The sequence below is a fragment of the Vombatus ursinus genome, unplaced genomic scaffold (assembly GCF_900497805.2).
Source record: "Vombatus ursinus unplaced genomic scaffold, bare-nosed wombat genome assembly UNPS02014807.1, whole genome shotgun sequence".
Classification (NCBI taxonomy): Eukaryota; Metazoa; Chordata; class Mammalia; order Diprotodontia; family Vombatidae; genus Vombatus; species Vombatus ursinus.
In genome coordinates, this window is record NW_020954585.1 from 41,591,046 (window position 1) to 41,611,288 (window position 20,243).

At 39.1% G+C, this 20,243-nt stretch overlaps 1 protein-coding gene across 1 annotated transcript in view; it reads left to right on the forward strand.

Annotated features, from left to right (window-relative positions):
* The window catches only part of PCSK5 (proprotein convertase subtilisin/kexin type 5), a 608,686-nt gene that overhangs the window by 441,582 nt on the left and 146,861 nt on the right, over positions 1–20,243 (forward strand). The window contains 1 exon segment of the mRNA XM_027875021.1: positions 7,303–7,328. Coding sequence (XP_027730822.1) covers positions 7,303–7,328 — 26 coding nt within the window.

A 20,243-nucleotide genomic window follows, 5' to 3' on the forward strand; every position in this document is an offset into this window, starting at 1 on the left:
TTCTGTCAGCCTGCATTTATTATACAACTACTAAGGCACGATAATGTGCTATACACTAGGGATAGAAAGAAAGGCAAAACAAACAAACCAACAAAAAACAGAAGGAGCTCACAGTCTACTGGGGGAGATAATATGCAAACAATCATGTGTGAACAAGATACACACAGGATAAAGTGGGGGCAATCTCAGAGGAAAGTCACAAAGATTAAAGAGAACTAGGAAAGACTTCTGGCAGAAGGTTAGACTTTAGCTGAGACTTAAAGTAAGCCAGGAGGTAAAGATGATGCGGAGGAGAGTGTTCCAGGCATAGGGACAGCCCGAGTCAGGAAATGGAGTGTCCTGCATGCAAGGAACAGCAAAAAAAGCCAATGTCAATGGATTGAAGAGTACATGAAGGGGAGTAAGGTATGAGAAGCCCAAAAAGGTAAAATGAGGCAGGTTATGAAGGGTTTTAAAAACTAACCAGAGGTTTATATTTGATCCTGGAGGAGACAGAGAGCCACTGGAGTATACTGAATAGGGGTGGTATTTATGGGCAGACCTGTGCTTTAGGAAGATTAGTCTGACAACCGAGCAGAGGATGTGGAATGAACCTGAGATAGGGATATCCATGAGGAGGTTTTTGTAATAGTGCAGGTATGAGGTGATGAGGGCCTGTACCAGGATGGTAGCAGTAGGAGAGGAGAGAAAGGGGCAGATATAAAAGATGCTACAAACAACAGGACTTCTCACATCACTGCTTCTCCCCAACTACTCCCTTCCCTCTCTCCTCATCTTGTAATAAAAAGTACTGCCAAGCAAAGCAAGCCAACATATCAGCAATGTGTGTCAACATATGACTCCCTTCCCAGCTGTTGTCCACCATCTTTCTGCAGAGACAAGGGAGACATGTCACATACCATTAGTTTTATGGAATCAAAAGTGGTCCGAGTTCTGAGGTGTTTCACTGGTGTTCCCCTTACATTGTCATATTTGCTGTGTAAATTGTTCTCCTGGTTCTACTTACTTCACTCTTTGAGATACAGTTTTAATAATATATGTCAAGCCTTGTTCTCAGGAAGCACTTCACATGCATTATCTCATTTATTTTAACAGTTTTTTTTTTAATTAGGAAAAAAGATGTGTGCAAGGCATACAAATCCAAAAATATATAAAACTCTCTTGTGTTCCATTCAAATCATCCTGAACTCTCTGAATGCATTTGCATTTTGAGTCCTTATCTAGTGTTCCTTAAAAAAAAAATGCATTAAATGTCAAAGGGGCCAAACAAAGTGAACTGCTGAGAAGGCATCTCTTTCTCTTAGGATCAACTTTTTTCCTGCCCTCAATAGACATATTGCTGTATTTCATCTGTAGACACCAGACACCTCCAGGTTGAAAGGGACCTTAGACATCATGTCAGCCAATCGCTTAACCTAAGCAAAAATGCCTCAGCAGCCTTTATTTGAACCCTTGCTCTCTTATCTGATGGCTGTATGGTGCTGTGGAAAGAGTATGAGATTGGCTAAGCCAGAGGATCTGAGGTCAAATCCCAGCTCTGCCTTCTACTGTGTGAATTTAGGCAAGTCTCTTAAACTCTCTGGGACTCAGTTTCTTCATCCTTAAAATGAGGGGGTTGGATGAGATTCCTCTAAAATCCCTTCCAGTTAGAGGTGTATTGGAGTCAGCTCATGCCGCATGAGAGCTAAGTGTTAAATTTTCAGTGTGAGCATTTATACATCAAAAATCAGTATATACTACAAATCAATGCTTGATTTCTTATTTTGTTGATTGCCTAGACTGAAAAAGGTGATAGAGAAAATGTTTATGATGGAGATTAAACTTAAAAGAATGTCATGTATATTTTTTTTTTTCAGAGAACCAGTTGTTAAACATTTACCAGCATACTTCTGCTTCCAATTCAAAATGTAGGATCCCATGATCACTGGCAAGACAACCATTTCTAGACAAGTATAATTTGCAAAAGTCTACCTAATATTGCACTAAAATTCATTTCCTTATCATTTCTACCCATGGCTCCTTAGTTCTATCCTCTGGAGCAAGATAGAGTATCTATTCTCTCTTCTGTATGATAACCCTTCAAAATATTTATCATGTCCTCCAGTCTCCCTGCTCTCCAGTCAAACTTTTTTTTTCCAGGTTAAACATCTCCAAGTCCTTCAAATATTTCTCAAGCGACACACTTTCCAGGCTCCTTCTCAATATTTCCTCTAAATAATATTGCTTTACAAATACTATCACATTTTTTTTTCCTACCTGTTAGGTCCATGCTATTATTATCTCTAGTTTACTGTTAAAGAAACTGAAGTAGAGAGAGGATAATTGAAATCAATTAACCTCAGGGTCACATAGCTAGTAAGTGTCTGAAACTGGATTTGAATTCAGGTCTTCTTGACTCCAGATCCATGCTCTGTGCACTCTGGTGCTACCTAGCTGCCTCTGGATGAAATCTAGTTAATAAATATGCCTATAAAAATATGTAGATATACATATAGAATATGTAGTATGTAGATATACATGCATATAGAACTACAATATTCCATATATGTGTGGTCTGATCAGTGTAAAATGTAGTAAGATTTCATTCATAGAGGTCTTCCCATATTTCTTTGTATACTTCACATTTTTTATTTGTCATTTCTTAAGTGCCCCTTAGCAATCTGGATACCATTTTTCTATTAATACAGCCTAAAATTGCATTGAGCAGCTAGGTGTAGTGGTGCAGTGGCTAGAGTGCTGAGCATGGAGACAGGGAGACCCATCTTCCTGAGTTCAAATCCGGCCTCAGACACTGGGGGAAGTCACTTAACCCTGTTTGCCTCAGTTGGCTCATCTGTAAAATGAGCTGGAGAAGGAAATGGCAAAACCACTCCAGTATCTTTGCCAATAAAATCCCAAATGGGATCATGAAGAGTTGGACACAACTGAAACAACTGAAGAACAACAACAACAAAATTGCCTTAAGATTTTTTCAGAACTATTTGACAATCCACTTCAAGAATCTATTAACCACCTACTATGTGCCATTCATTCAAAAATGAGTATCACACAGAGGGTATTGTGGGTATGAGCAGCATATAATGAATGAGGAACTCCAAAGAAGAGCAAGAGTAAGTTATCATCAAGGAATTCCGTGATAGGAAGAGAAGACAGGGTTAGCAACACGGTGAGCATGAGTGATGACAGCTGAAAATGCAAAGTGCTCTCCCATTACAAAGCCAGGAGAAAGCAAGGAGGACCTGCAGCAGGTCAGGCAGGCTCCCCGTGGGAAAATTATGGGACAATATGAATAAGCCTCATGCGGGGCAAGTAGGCCTAGATGGGTTATGATACCCATCATTAGAGAGAACTCCTAAATCTGGGAGATCACTGATCCATTTGTGAATTTGCATTTGTGTACCAGGTGCTTGAGATAAAAAAACAAAAACAAACAAACAAACAAACAAAAAAGGGCCCGATCTCAAGGAGCTTATATTCTATTTGGGAGAAACAGTAAAGAAGTTGTGCATAGCAGATTTGCGGTTTCACGTGCAATCATCTTTTTTATTGTACTATGCTATAGAAATACTTGTTTTATTTATTTGCAAAATAAATTTTAAAAAAGAAAAATACAAGTTGGAAATTAAATACAAAATATTCCCAAAGGAACTGGAAGCTTCCAGTAGAGATGATACTAGAGCTGTACTTTGAAGGAAGCTAGGGATTTTATGAGGCAAAGGTGAGGGGAGAGAGCATTCCATGCACCTGGGTAGTCTATGCAAAGGCACAAAGATGGTGAGGTACAAGTAGGCCAGGCTGGTTGAAGTAAAGTGCATGAAAGTGATTGATGTGCAGTAATTCTGGAAAACATGAACTGAAGTCCAATTGTGAAGGGTCAGACAGAGCAATTTGTATTTGATGCTAGAGGCAAGAGGGAGCCCCTAGGAAAGATTCATGTAGGAAGTGGTCCGTGAGCTGAGTCTGGAAGGAGACTGGGGAATCTCAGAGGTGGTGGTTAGGAGGCAATGCATTCCAGGTATGAGGAATAATCTTCACTAAGACACACAGATGGGAGATGGAATGACTTGTGTGAAGAACAGCAATTAGGTCACTTTGCTTGGACCACAAGCTATGGGGTGGAGAATTATGTGCTGCAACAGGTCTGACAGGTAGGCTGGGGCCAGATAGGAAAGGGCTTTGTGGAGAAAATTGTATTTAATCCTAAAAGCAACGAGGAGACACTAAGGCTTCTTGAGCGGGTAGGGTAATATGGCAGGCCTGTGCTTTTGGAATATGACCTTGACTGCAAGGGGTGTGAATCTCAATGAGTAGAGGGTGATGCTTTCCACAAAAATAGCGAAGTCAAGAAAAGGGGAGAGTTTGGGGGAGAAATGCAATGAAATTCATTTTGGACATAATGAATTTGAAATGCCAAAGGGACATCTAATTGAAGATGTACAATAGACAACTGGTAATGTGAGAGTGGAGAGAGAATGAGGCTAGAATGATAGACCTATAAGTCATCTGCACAGAAGTAGCAGATGAATTTGTGCTGCTGATAAATTCCTCTGTTTATCTTTTAAAGCCCTTCCCAATCTGACCCCAACCTATCTTTCCAGTCTTATTATACATTAATCTCCTTCACAAACTCTAAGATCTAACCAGATTGGCTTTCTTGCTATTGCTCACACATGACCCTCCCTCTCCCAAATCTATGCCTTTTCATAGCCTATCTTCCCATACCTGAAAAGCACCCCTTCCTCTTTTCTTCCTTTAAGACTCAGTTCAAGAACCACAAACTAAATTAAGTCTTTTATGATCCTTCTGTGTGCTTCTGGTCTTCCCTCCCTATCTTGCATTTAACTACCTTATATTTATTTGTGTTATTCTACTTGTGTTTTTCATATATATCTATGTTGTTTTCTATCCCATTAGAATGTAAGCTCTTTATGAACAGGGATTGTCTCATTTTCTGAAATTGTATCTTCAAGTGCCTGACATATAGTAGGCCCTTGATAACTGCTTGTGGATTGATTGATTGAGATCATTGAAAAAATTATGGTACATGACCATAATGAAATATTATTGCTCAGGAAAAAATGGCAAACTTAAGGAATTCCAAGAAAAAAATGGTACAAATTCATGCAGAACAAAGTAAACAGAACCAGGAAAATAATATATAACTACAATCATGTAAATGAAATAAATACCAAAAATGAAGCTTGATTCTGCATGCTATAATTACAATGCCCATTTGTGGCCCTAGAGAAGCTGAGGAAATTTGCCACCCTCCTTTTGTTAGAGAGGTGGGGACCATGGATGTAGAAAGCTGCGTGTATCACTCAATATAGCTGTTGTAGCAATTCCTTTTTGTTTAACTGTTTTTCATTATTGAAAATAAAGGCTTGCTGTGTGTATGATTAGGGAGCATAAAGGAGGGAGAATGGGCTATATACCAGGGATGGATAATTGTGATATAAAAACAGAAGGCATTAGTAAAATAGTAATAATAACAATGACGCTAATGATAATAGATTGGCTGCAACTGTGACTTCATATATCCTTGGTTTAAAATGTCTGCTTTTCTAGACATGTGGTAGCCAGAGGAAGTTTCCTCCCTGATGTTCTGCCTTCATTCCTCAAACTTTGTTCTCCACTTTTATAAACTTCATCAACTAAAACATTTTCTCTATAAGCTTTGACAAGTTGATGATGGATTTCTGCAGCTGAAACATTTCCGGAGCTTCAGAATTGAAGAGCAGCCCACATTCCATCCAGGACCACATGTTGAGGAAAGCAGACACTTTCAGATGAGGGAACACCAGTTCTCAAGTTACAGCCCATCCTCTTCCCAGAGTTCCCACACACGCCCAAGAAGACTTTGTTGCTGTGTAAGCAACATGGCTGCATGAAGAATCAATGATGGAGCTTGTGTGTGTATTTCTCACTTAAAATGAACATCTCTTTTCCTTAGCCTCCAGATCCGTGATCTCCAGGATTCCTAAATATCCTGCATTTCACTTAACACATCCATTTCCATGGAGTTTTCAGCTGTCAGATTTACCCATCTTCCTTCCTTGCTTTTTGTACAGGCTCAACCCTGAAAACTTCTTCCTATTCTTGAGTTTCCATTTAGTCTGGCAAACATTTATTAAGCTCCTACTGAGCTGAGTAGTAGGGAAAATATAAAGATTATATGATTAAAATCAAAACCAGAAAGGGAGCTTAGAGATCACCTTCATTTTATTGATTTGGGGATTTATTTTTAAAAGAAAATTTTATTTTATTTTAAGAATTTAGAATTTTAAGCTTAGTCTGTAAAAACTAAGTCTATAAATTAAAGAATAGGTATAGACCTATATCTGGAGAGGGAGTTTCCTCATCTGGAAGTATCACTGAAGTTACAGCTCTAGACCCTATCCCTAACCATTTACAAAAACATTTAAATGAACAAAATTAAATAAATAAACTCAAAATTATTTACTTATTGTAAGTAGATATTAATTTTAACACAATAATGACAAAGATTGCTTTCATGTCTCCGGATCATTTTTTTCTATTTTTTTTGTTACTTATTATTATCATTATTTCATTCTTCTCATTGCTATGTTCAATCATTATTATTATTATTGTCGTGGTTGTGATTATTGTCATTTACACAGTCCTTGGTGTGTTTCTTCTGATTCTGTTCTCTTCACATTCCCTCCCATCACATAGGTCTTCACAAATTTCTTTGTAGCCTTCATATCTGTCACTTATTTCTCATGGTGCATTAATATTCCCATTCTCATCATTTACTACAATTTGTTCAGCCATTCATTCCCCAGTCCTTGTATATCTGGATTCCTCCTAGTCTTTTGCTATTAAAAATAAAGCTGCTATGAATATTTTTGTAGAGATTGGTATCCCTCCCTCCCCCTGCCCACGCTTGTAGGATAATCCTAACATAATCCTATATTATTCATCACTGAATTAAAAGGTATAAACAATTTTAGAACACAATACAGGGGTTCTTGACTTTTGACATAGATCTCTGGTAGTCTGGTGAAGCCTATGGACCCCTTCTCAGAATGATATTTTTAAATGCATAAGATAAAGTACATAAAATTACAAATGAAAGTAATTCTATTGAAATGCAATTAAGAGTTTTTTAAAGTTCATAAACCCCAAATTAAGAACTTTTGCCTTAGTTTATTTTTTCCAAAAATATTATATTAATACAGAGTTCTATCAGCAGTATGACAGTGTACCTGCTTCTCCACAGCCCTGCCATCACTGAATTTTATCACTTTTAATTAATGATACTAACTTTGGCATTAGAAGACCTGGATTCAAATCCTGTCTCTACTGTATTTTAGCTGCGAAGTCTTGGGAAGGTTATTTTAAACATTTTTTTTTGTTGCTCTTTTATTGCTTTTGTAGACATGTGGTAACCGGAGGAGGTTTCTTCCCTGATGTTCTGCCTTCATTCCTGAAACTTTGTGCTCCACTTTTACAAACTTGATTTCCTCACCTGTAAAATGAGGGTGTTAAATTAGATGACCTCTAATGTTATTTCCAGCTTTGAAGTCTATGATCCATTGATCCTGGCCAATTTATTTGTGGAGAGGGGGGGAAGCTGGTAACTGAGAGTTGTTTGAACTCTTATTTTCTGTGATTATTACAGAGTTTGAATTATTTTTAGATGGTCCTTGACAATTTTTTTTTCAAAACTGCCTATTGGTCAAATCCTTTAACCATTTATCCATTGGAGGAATTGTTCTTACTCTAATAAATTTATATATACTTCTTATCAATTTCATATCAGATTTGTACCAGGCAAATTCATGGAAAATATTTTTCCTCATCTATTTTCTTCTTTTAAGTTTGGCTTCATTGATTTTTGAAATGCATGTTATTTTTATGTAATTAGAGCAATCTATTTTGCTTTTTATAATTTCTTCCATTTGTTCAGAAGATCAAATTTTATTTCTCTCCCCAAATTCAATAAATATATCATTCCATTTTCTTTTATTTAAAAAAAGATTTTAAAATATTTGCATCATTGATCTACTTGGAACTTATTGTAACATATGATGTGAGAGTTAATCTTATTTTTTTACCATCCTTCTACTTAATTTTCCCAAGTTTTAATTGAATAATAAGGCCCTTCTCTAATGTTTTTGATTTCTCCACTACTAGCCTTTGGTTCACATGCTAAATTATATATTCTGTTCCACTGATCTATTTTTAATTCCAATACCAGATAGTTTTGATAATTACTGTTTTATTTCAAGATGCAGGAGTCCAAGTTTGCTTCTTCCTCTTTTCACAATTCCCTTTGATATTCTTACATAATCATCTGTGGAAATTGTGTTCTCACTATTTCTAAGAAATAATCCAATGACCCTCTATAAATTAATTTCAGTAGTATTGTCATCTTTACTACATAGACTTGAGTTAGCTATGAGTATTGGCTATCTCTTCTTAATTCTTCTTTTTCATAAAACTATTGATTTTGAACTGGAAAGGACCTTGGACAGTGGTATGCTAGTAAATGTTCAATCAGATGGAGGAGGAGGCAAGGAAGGAAGTGCATACATGATATATTCTTAAGTTTAATTTATATTATTAACATTTTCCTCTCCCCCCAACCCCCTTACTTCCTTAATTCTAGACAATCAACAAAACAATGAAGCCCAGATTTGTAGCATTTGCTGATTTGGGATGTATAAATGCTCATGGTGAAAATTTAACAATCAGTTCTCAAAGTGAACCTATGAATTGTCTCCATGAAAAATAAAACATAGAAAGGTGAAATAACTTGCGTGAAATCAAACAAGTAGTAAGTAACGTAGATAAGATTTGAACCCAGGTTCTTTGACTCCAATGCCAGCACTCCTCCCCCTGTACCACTCTGGCATTCCTTTTGTCAAGAGAAAGCTATCACTTTGCCCTCACTGTGTGTTGCACTCTAAAAGACTACCTCTATTGCCTAACTTTACCCCTGCTTCTGCAACAATGTCATAATTCATTTTGTGACACAATGGCTAGGCCATCATGGAAAATTGGAAATATCTAGGAAATACAGGAAAATTATAAAATAGGTTCATACCATTTCTCCTTTCCTTCCTCAAATGCTCTCTTTAGTCTGTCAGAAGCCTATCTTTTTTCCTCTTCAAGTTTTATGGTTTTCAGTTTATCCCTGATAATTAATCAAATAAGTCTACTATGTGCCAGACACTGTGTGCACTGAACACTGGGGATACAAAAACAAGAATGAAAGTCAATCCCTGAACTCAAAATATTTGAATTCTAGTAAGAGAGATAAGCATGTACATATTTTACGAGTATGACTCAAAAAAGCAGACCCGACTTAGATGGGAAGACATTTACAGGTGGGGGTGGGGGAAGAGATGCCTCCTGCAGAGGTAGCACTAGAGGGAAATCTTGAGGGAAACTAGGGATTCCAAGAGGCTGAGGTGAGAGGGGACTTCATTTTGGGCATGGAGATGAAAAATGGAATGCTGTGTGTGAGGCACAGCAAGCAGGCTAGTGGGTGTTAAGAAGTTACTCTGATGTTAGCTATAGCTTAAAGTATGATTTTTCCTAGAGGGACTTTTATTTTTTTAAAGGGATCTGGAAGGTAGAGGTGCCTTCCTGACCCAAAGGAATAGAAGGAATGTGCCAGAATAAAAAAACAGTAAATTTTATATTTGGGGGTGGAGGATGCATATCAGAAGGCCAGTCAGGTGGTACAGTGGATAGAGTACCAGCTCTCGAGTCAAGAAGACCTGAGTTCTGGGGCAGCTAGGTGGTGCAGGTGGATACAGCACCAGCCCTGAAGTCAGGAGGACCTGAGTTCAAATCCGGCCTCAGATCAAACACTTGATACTTACTAGCTGTGTGACCCTGGGCAAGTCACTTAACCCCAATTGCCTTAATAAAAAAAAAGAAGAAGAAGACCTGAGTTCAAATCCAGATTCAGACATTACTAGCTATGTAACCCTTGGCAAGTCACTTAACCCTGTTTGGCTCAGTTTCCTCATCTGTAAAATGACCTGGAGAAGGAAATGGCAAACCATTCCAGTATCTTTGCCAAGAAAACCCCAAATGAAGTCATGAAGAGTCAGATATGACTGAAAAATGACTAAACAACAGCAATACCAGAAAGCCACTCCTGGGATCTACAGCTGGGGTTTTAGAGACTGGTATTTCTAGGCAAGAATATGGCAGAAAAGAGTCAGCTCCCCTTCCCACTCTATGGTAGAGTGATGGAGGTAGAGGAAGAACCTGGAAATGTTAGTGGGAAGCAAGGACTATTAAGATTCCCCCACCTTTACCAGTGACTTGGGGTGAATATGTAGAAGTACAACCAGTGCTGGAAAGGATAGCCAAGGAGACTCTCAGTGAGACTCCCTTAGCAGAGAGATAGGTCTCAGCGAGATCCAGAAGATGAAAGAAGTGAAAAGGGGAACAAAATTAAGATGAAAGAAAGTTTGTTACCTATGGAGCATGTATTGCAGAGAGCACAGTGAAAGGGATGGGTAACTTTATAATACAATGTTGTGGGGAGTGGGGAGGCGCAGTTGAGGGGACAGGAATACAGGAGTACATAGTGAGGAATGGAGAAGTTGAAGGGGTTTGTATAATGATAGCTGGAGGGGGTGGTTCAAGATCTCTGGGATGAGAGGGGCATGATCCAATGAGAGTTTGTTAATCAAAAGGGTAGTATCCTTTCAGGATATTAGGCAGCTTAAGTGAGGGTCCTTTGCGGGTAGCTGATGGAATAGCATTTTTCTCCATTCTTACAGACAGACAAAGTCAGAAGATAGGTTGGGGGAGCAAAAGAGAATGGCATCTCTCTGTCCCCTGCAGGCAGCAAGAATCCCGACCCCAACTTACCTTTCTAGTCTTATTATACATTACCCTTCTTGTACTCTGGTCCAGCTAAACTGGCATCTCTGTTCCTCACACATCACACTCCACCTCCTATTTCCATGTCCTTGTACTGGCTGTGCCCCATGCTGGAGTTCACTCCCTCATTATTTATACCTCATAGAATCCCTCTCTTCCTTCCATACTCATATAAAGCACCATCATCTCTATGAAGCCTTTCCTCATTCCCATAATTGCTAGTGGGCTCTCTCCCTACCTACCTTGTATTTAGCTATCTTGTAATTTTTTTTATTCATTCCATCCACATTTATTCTATTCTGTATATGTGTGTCTAAGTATACGTTATTTTCCCTGACAGAATTCAAATTCCTGGAGATAAGAATCCTTTCATTTTTTGTGGATCTGCATCCCTAACGTCTAGCACAGTGCCTCACAAAAGTGCTTACTGATTGGTTGATTAACTAAAAGTTTCTCTTGTTTGGGGAGTCACTTATGTTCCTACTCCTCTATGAAAATGTCATGGTCTTTCCAATTCCTCGTAGCTTTCTCTTCAATCCCCCTCCCCCTCAGCAACATCTTTCCAACTTAAATGCTTTTCATAGGATAATAGATTTAAAATTGTGAGGGACCTAGTCCCTTCATTTGCAAATGATAAAACTAAGGAGGGGTAGTGGTGAAGTGATTTGCTCAAGGTTACACAGGCAAGTCATCACACACTTGAAAACCAACGTGTTTTACACTGTATCATGTTGCTACATAGGAGTTCAGATGGAAAAAGCAAATGGTTGAGTATTAAATAGGAGATAAAGGTTTCATTTTAACCACGTGAGCTAGAATAGTACTTGGAGCTATCTTTTCACAGAAGCCAGTGCTCCTTCCAAGAAACACTTTCTCCAGGATCATGGAAGGGGAGCTGATGGCTGAATGAATGAAATAAAAAGCATTTATTAAGCCCTTCCTTTGCCACACACCATACTAAGTGACAGAGACACAAATATCAAAGAAAGAGTCCCTACCCTGAAGGAATTTGTATTTTAAGAAGTGGAGAACACAAATATATAGGAATGATGGCCAAGGAAGGGTATTTTGTTCTGCAAAATCACTGGGATGGTGAGTTGGTCAAGATGAAAATCAATTGGCATACCCTTTTAAGGAGTGAAATTAGTATTGACTTGATTACTGTTCTCAGAGAAAGGTGGGGGAAGGAGGTTGGGTGAATGGCTTAGCTCCTTCAGGGAACTCTATGGAAGTTTGGAGAGGGCAGAGGCATGGCAAGAAATGTCTGAGGTGAGGCATAGTTTGGATCTGGCATCAACTAGACACTGGAGTGGGCTCTCACACTCAGAAAAGCATCGCTCGAGCTGGAGAGCTGGAGAGCATATGGAGAGCTCTAAAGCTACAGTGACAGATGGAGGTGAAAAGATTGACTATAGTCAATCCTAAATAATGCATGAAATCAAGACTTTCTAAAATTAGACCTGAATTCATATAGATAGGCTACCCTTCTCTTTTTGCTGAATAGCTGAAGATGAGGTACTAGTAATTTTCCCTCTTTGGTCTATGATTTTATCAGTATAGGGAACTTCTTCTGGCGTGAAAACTCTCTACCCTGATGTAGTTACTCCTCTATAACATAAAGTCTATACCTAAATTAACTACAAAGGACATATGAAAGAAGGCACTATCTGCATCCAGAGAAAAAACTGATAAATAGAAGTATGTACAGAATGATTTTACCCATGGATACATATTTGTGTCTAATGGTAGCCATCTCTAGGGTGGGTGGAAGGGAAGAAAAAATTTACATGATAACTTTATATTTAAAAGGAATAGCAAGTTGTACATAATAGATTTATAGTTTCATATACAATCATCTTTTTTATTATGCTATGTTATGGAAATGCTTGTTTTAGTCCATAAATTAAAGAATAAATACATTTTTTAAAAAGAGTTAGATGGAACCCTAAGTGACTTGCCTGTTGTCATGCAGCCAGTGTCAGAGATCGAACTCAAATCCAGTTTTTTCTAACTACAAGGCTGGCCCTCTATCCAGTACTCAGTGCTTACTCATGCCACCAGGCCAAACTTCCTATCAGTGCTGTTCAAAAGTGGGTGAGCTACCTTGAGATGCGGTGGGTTTCCCCTCTCTGGAGTTCTTCAAGGAGAAGTTACACATCCATCATTACTGGGGATTCTTTTAATGTATAACTTGGTCTAGATGGTAACTGAGGTCCCTTTCAAGTCTCTAATTCTGTTATTCTATAAATTTTTTTTCCTTTTTGTTGTTGTTGTTGTTCAGTTATGTTCAACTCTTTCTGACACCATTTGGGGTTTTCTTGGCAAAGATACTGGAGTAGTTTGCCATTTCCTTCTCCAACTCATTTTACAGATGAGGAAACTGAGGCAATCAGGGCTAAATTATTTACCCAAGGTCACACAGTTAGTGTCTGAGGCCAGATTTGAACTCAGGGCTCTGAGTTTTTCTGACTCCAGGCCTAGCACTCTATCTACTGTGCCACCCAGCTGCATGAATAGACTTCACAAATAACTCATCATGAACTTTACAACTAGAATCCCACAATGAAATCTGAAATTGAAATTTAGTTCATCTGAGAAATATTTCTATGTTGTTGCTAAAGTATTATTGATTCTATCACTGGTCATAGGCCAGGAATACAACCCCCTATAGTTTGTATATGTGGATCATTCCCCACCCGAAGCTTGATTACAAATTAGAAAGCACCTGGGCTCAGGACAACTTTAAAACTAGATATAGTTCTTTAGAGATTCTGCCTCCCAGAAGTCAGGCAGCTAAAACCCTTAGCATCGGAGTCATCTATCCTTTGTGTACTTGCCACAATTTCCATCTTCACTGAAGGTGGAATTTTCTGCATGGGGCACTTACAGATTCATGCTTCTCCCATCAAACCTCCAGCCTGGCAGTCTGAACAGCATACTCCATAGGAGTGCTGGGATAATGACATTCCTTTCCTCATTGAGCCTTCAAGGCATGACATTATCTGGTCACGATGAATTTTGTTTGCAACTGTTTGTGGCATCACTCTAGGAAATAGAGGGCTATGGAAAGCCTGCAAAGTCTTGGCCTCCATCAGCTCTGCTCCTTTGGGTGTCTATAGTGACTCAGCGGAGTAATTTTTTTTTTTAGTAGTCTCAACTAACAGCTACTGTCAAAGCATTGCCAGCAATCTGTGGACACGTGTATATAGAACACTGCCAAGTTTCCAATGGTTTCAAAAAATTCAAGCCAGCTCCCTTCCCAATTTCCCTGTCTCTGCCATTGGCACCTCAAAACTTCCAGTCACCAGGCTCAAAACCATCAAATTTAACCTGTTTCCTCTTCACTCTCCTTCATCCCCTGCATCCATTCAACCACCAGAGGACCTTAACTATAGAGTTAGAAGGGACCCCCTCATCTTATAGATGAGAAAATTGAGGCTCAGAGATTAGATGACTACCTCAAGGTCATGCAAGTAGAGACTGGATTTAAACTAAGATCGCTTGTTGTTAGAGTTCAGTATTCTTTCCACTGTACCATGCAAAGTCCTGTGGATTCTTCCTTTGGAATGTGGTTCATTATCTATCCTTTCTTTTCTGTTCCTATTGCTACCTACTTTAAGTCCTCATCACCTCACATCTACACTGTCGCAGCAGCTTTCTAGATGGCCTCTCTACCTTCAGTTGCTCCCCCACCTTCAACTTGTTCTGACTAATTTCCCTAAAATACGCCTTTCCCCATCTAGAAAATGTCCAATGGCTCCCCATTGTCTACTGCATAGAGCCCAAACTCTTCTCTCTGGTTTTAAAACACTTTTATAACTTCTCCCCTATTTATTCAACCCTATTTCCTATTAGTCTTCACCATGTACTTTCCACTCCACACTGTCCTGTAACATGGCATATTCATTTCCATACCCATGTAATCATTGAAGGTTTTCCCCTCATCTATTCCCTTTCTCATTCTAATCTATCCAAATTCTACTCAGTGCTCAGGATCCAACTCAAGTCCCATTTCTTCCTTTAAATAGGATAATAATGATAATAATAGCTTACACTTCCTTAGTAGTTTACAAATTACTCTCTTAACTACCACCCTGAGAGGTGGATTGTATGAGTACATTTATAGTAATGGAAACTGATACTCAGAACGGTTATATACAGTGACCAAGCTAATAAATGGTAAGATTTTGACTCAGTTTCAAGTCTTCTGAATGCAAGTTAAAAGTTCTATGCCATAATGTATCTGTGAACAAGTGGGTGACCACTAATTGGAAAATGATTAACCAAATCATAGTATATGATTTGAGCATATGAGTGTAACAAAATATTATTGCTCCATAAGGAATAATGAACCAATTAGTCAATAAACATTTATTAAGCTCCTACTATGTGGTGGAGATGTTTGGGGTGTTCAAGAAGCAGACACTGTGAAACACTTAGAGCTTGGTTAGACATCAAAGAAGCCAAAGTCATCCACTTCATCTCAGGCCATCACCAGTCACTTTGGCTTTTGTCTTGCCACTAGACTTTGATGACTCTGGAAGAGACAGTAAGGCTGATGACTTTGGGCAACTCTGACTCACTTAAATCTAACTCATGTAGGCATCAGGACATCACCCTGTGATGTCATCGGTCCTTTTCAAAAATGAAGGACAAACAACAACTATGTGGTAAGCATTGCCCTAAGCACTTGGGCTTCAAAGAAAGGTAAAAGACAGTTTTTGTCTCAGGGAGCTCACAGACTAATGGGGAAGACAACATGCAAACAACTATGTATACAGGATAAAATGGAAATAATCAAAGGAGGGAAGGCACTAGAATTAAGAAGAAAGGCTTCCTGTAGGAGGTAAGATTTTGATGAAACTTAAAAGCAGCCAGGGAAGCCATGAAGCAGAGATGAGGAGGGCGAACCATAGGGACCACTAGTGAACGTGTTCAGAGTTGGGAGATAGAATATCTTGTTTCAGAAATTCTGGCAAGAAGGCCAGAATCACTGGATAACAGAGTTGGCGGTAGTGGTAATGGTAGGGGAAGGAGGGAGAGGAGGCACATAAGGTGTAAGAAAACTAGAAAGTAGGTGGGAGAACATGCTATGAAGGGGCTGGAATGCCAATTTTAGATTTGATTCTGAAAGTCATAAGGAGCCACTAGAGTTTATTGAGTAGAAATGTAACATTGTCTTACCTGTGCTTTAGGAAGATCACTTTGACAGCAGAATGGATGGTGGTTTGGAATGGGGAGACTTGTGGCAAGGAAACCAGCAGGTGGGCTATTGCAGTAGTCCAGGTCATGAGGGTCTATACTAAGATGGTGGCCACATCAAAAAAAAAGGGAGGGGAAGGGCTTAGGTGAGAGATGCTGGGAAGGCAAAATAGATGGACTTTGGCAACAGATTAGATATGGAAGGTGAGAGAGAGTGAGGAGTTAAGAATTACACCTATGTTGGGAGCCTGGATAACTGGAAGAATGGTGGCACCCTCAACAGGAAGAGGGAAGAATTTGGGAGGAAAGATAAGGAGTTGATTTTTGGATATGTGTGTTTAGGATTTCTACAAGACAAGCAAGTACGAAGTACCTGCTGTGTGCCAGGCATTGTGATAGGATCCTGGGGGATAAAATTTTAAAATAAATAAATAAATAGATAGATAGATAGATAGATAGATAGATAGATAGATAGATACATGGATAGATAGATAGATAGATAAATGAATGAACGAATGAATGAATAGATAGATTAGATAGATAGATAGATAGATAGATAGATAGATAGATGGATAGATAGATAGATAAATAAATGAAAGACAGTTCCTGCTTTCAAGGAGCCTATATTCTATAGGAGGAAATAACATGCATATGTAAAGTGTGTATTCCTTATGGTGAATAAAGACAAAACCATGGTCTCCCTCCCCCCAAAAATATATATGTACATATATACACACACATACTCACACATGAAATACAATGTCATACATACGTGCATACAATATAAATACAATGTAATGTAATGAGGGAATATTAAGAATTTAATAAGACATTTGAAGTGATGCACAGCAAAGTAAGCAAAACTAAGCAAACGATCTATTAAATTATAACTAAAATAACATCAAGGAAAACATTAAAAGACTGCAGAACTCTAATCAATTCAGTGGCCAATCTTGACTTCAGAAGACCAATGGTAAAGCATGCCTCTGACCTCTCAGCAGATAAGAGGTAGACTCCAGGAACAGTACAAGTCCTATATTTCTTAGATAAGACCAAAGAGTTTTTTGCTTGATTTCCCTTGTTTCAAATAAAGGGTTTAAGAAATTAGTGGAAAATTAATGATAAAAAAAAATCTAAGAACATATCAATAAAAACATCTTTTTCGGGGGGGGTAGTAATTTAAACTCCTTGATGGGAAGCTCTTTTTTTATCTTGGGGTATTTGTATCTCTAAAGCCTAACCTAATGCCCGCCCCCCCACATAGTGGGTGCTTAATAAATGCTCATAGAGGGGCAGCTAAGTGACGCAGTAGATAGAGCACCGGCCCTAAAGTCTAGAGGACCTGAGTTCAAATCCAGCCTCAGACCAAACACTTGACACTTACTAGCTGTGTGACCCTGGGCAAGTCACTTAACCCCAATTGCCTAAAAAACAAAAAACAAAAACAAAAACAAAAAAAATAAATGCTCATAGAATTGAACTGAATTATCTGGTGGCTAACCTTCTGGTGATGAGTCTCTTAACCAGTCTGATCATCAGGAGTAGACATACAGACTACCTCCAGGCCCAGATTTTCAGGCTTTCTAGCTTGGTAGAGGAGGCAGTGATATGTAGTGGAAAGAGCACTGGACTTAGAGTCAGAGGATGTGGGTTCAAATGCTACCTCTGCTATTTACTACCTGTGTGACAATGGACCAGTTTCTTAACCTCTCTGGGTCTCAGTGTCCTCCTCTGTAAAATGATGAGATTGGAATCAGTAGCCTCTCAGGCCTCTTCTAGCTTACATCTATGATTCTACTTACTATACTGTGGGATAATGGACCTTGACTTCCCTGAGCCTCAGTTTCCTTGACAGTAAATTGAGAACTTGGGACCAGATGACTGTGAAGGTCCCTTCTCTCCCTAAGTCTATGATCTTATGACATTTTAGAAATTACCCCCAGAATCCAAAGATGGAGGGCCAAAATAGGAGGGGGTTAACGATACAAACCAAACGAAGCAGCTACAGCTTGCCCTATCTACAGCTTTGGAAAATTATTCTACTCTGCTTCTGAAGCCATTAAGTGTAGTTCCCTTGTTATTATCTACCACAGCAACCAAAACCTTCCAACCTCCTCATTTTCCCAAACAACCCCAAATTGTTCAGTGGCAGAATAACACACGGCACGCTGACCTGATCATTGTGCCTTCCACAATCATTAAGAGAATTGATGTCCTGCGTGTCACTTGTCAAAGGAATGAAGCCACTGGGTCAGGTAGTATTTGTGAGAGATAGGCAGTGGTTAATGATGACCCAATAAAAGACTAAATTGTCCATTCCAGCATAGGACTCCACAGTGCTCTGGTTATGGCTTCAGGGCTTAGAATGCAAATCCCTCCTATTTTCAGGACCTTCTTCTTTTCTTTTAATTAGTGTTTAGGTTGAAATCTCTTCCAGCCAGCCTCAGCAGAAACAGGGAGGAGGGAGCGGGAAGAAAAGCTCAGAGAAATCTGCTCAGCATTCAGTGAGGGAGGGGAAGAGGCAAGGAAGGAAAGAGAGGAAGGCAAATTTTATGGCCCATTGTGACTCACATTTTGGAACAAGAGGATGTAATGACCATTATAACCTGATTCTTCATCATGTGGGACACTATGATTCAGGGGCAGATCCCAGGTTATAAAGACCCTGGTGCTGGCTGCTTTGGTTGCTTTGTTAATTGAAAGGATTTAAACTAATTCTCATTCTTGGGTCTGCATTTCAGGACCCAAACCATTCCAGAAAGCCTTACACTTTGACCCAGAAGAGAAGGGCCTTTGATATGTCTAAGAAATTTGGGTTATGAAATAACCAAGTGACAGGAAAGCTTAATTGGTTACTCCCTGGGACTGAAAGACTAGGAACTTGGAATCTGGAAACCCAGGGCCTCAAGAACTCCAGGTGTCCTTGGCAATGGGATAGCAGCTGCTGGGTAAATGAACCCTCCCACCCTACTGAAAAACATCAAAGGCTTGCAGCTGCCCAGCCTCCAAGGGTCTCACGTTCCCCACTGTGTCAGTTTTGACCCAGTGGTGAGCATTGGACCCGGCCAGTGCTGTAATAAGTCTTTGTTGAATGGAATTGAAATTGACCACTCTGAACATCACCAGAAATATGGGTGGTATACTCTCACTTCTGGGCAAAAGGGGGAGTAGAAGGAAAAAGTGATTGACCCATAAAAGCAGAGCCCAGGTTCCAATTAAATGAGCTAAGCCAGGGCTTTTTTTTTTTTAATAAATTTATTTTTAGTTTTCAACATCTACTTCCACAAGATTTTGAGTTCCAAATTTTCACCCCATCTCACCCCTCCCCCCACCCCAAGATGGCATGCATTCTGAATATCCCTTCCCCTAGTCTGCTTTCCCTTCTATCTCTCCCCCCTTCTCTTATCCCCTTCCCTTTCTATTTTCCTGTAGGGCAGGATAGATTTCTGTACCCCATTTCCTGTATTTCTTATTTCCCAGTTGCATGTGAAAACTTTTTTTTAAATATGTGTTTTTAAAACTTTGAGTTCCAAATTTTCTCCCTCCCTCCCTCCCCACCCACCCTCATTGAAAAGGCAAGCAACTCAATATAGGTTTTACATGTATAGTTACGCGAAACACTTCCACAGCAGACATGCTGTGAAAAACTAACTCTATTTCCCTTAATCCTATCCTGCCCCCCTCATTTATTCTATTCTTTTTTTTTTGACCCTGTCTCTCCTCAGAAGTATTTGCTTCTGATTACCCCCTTTCCCAATCTGCCCTCCTCTCTATCATTCCCCTACTCTCTTATCCCCTTCCCCCACTATTTTCCTGTAGGGTAAAACAGATTTCCATACCCAATTGAATGTGTATGTTATTCCCTCCTTAAGTCAAATCCTATGAGAATAAGATTCACTCATTCCCTCTCACCTTCCCCCATTTCCCTTCCACTGTAAGAGTCTTTTCTGGTTTTTTTTTGTGAGATAATTTACCCCATTCTACCTCTCCCTTTCTCCTTCTCCTAGTATAATCCTCTCTCATCCCTTAATTTTATTCTCCAGATATGACCCTTCATCTTCAGCTCATCCTGTGCCCTCTATCTATCTATTTATCTATCTGTCTGTCTATCTATCTATCTATCTATCTATCTATCTATCTATCTATCTATCTATCTATCTATCTAT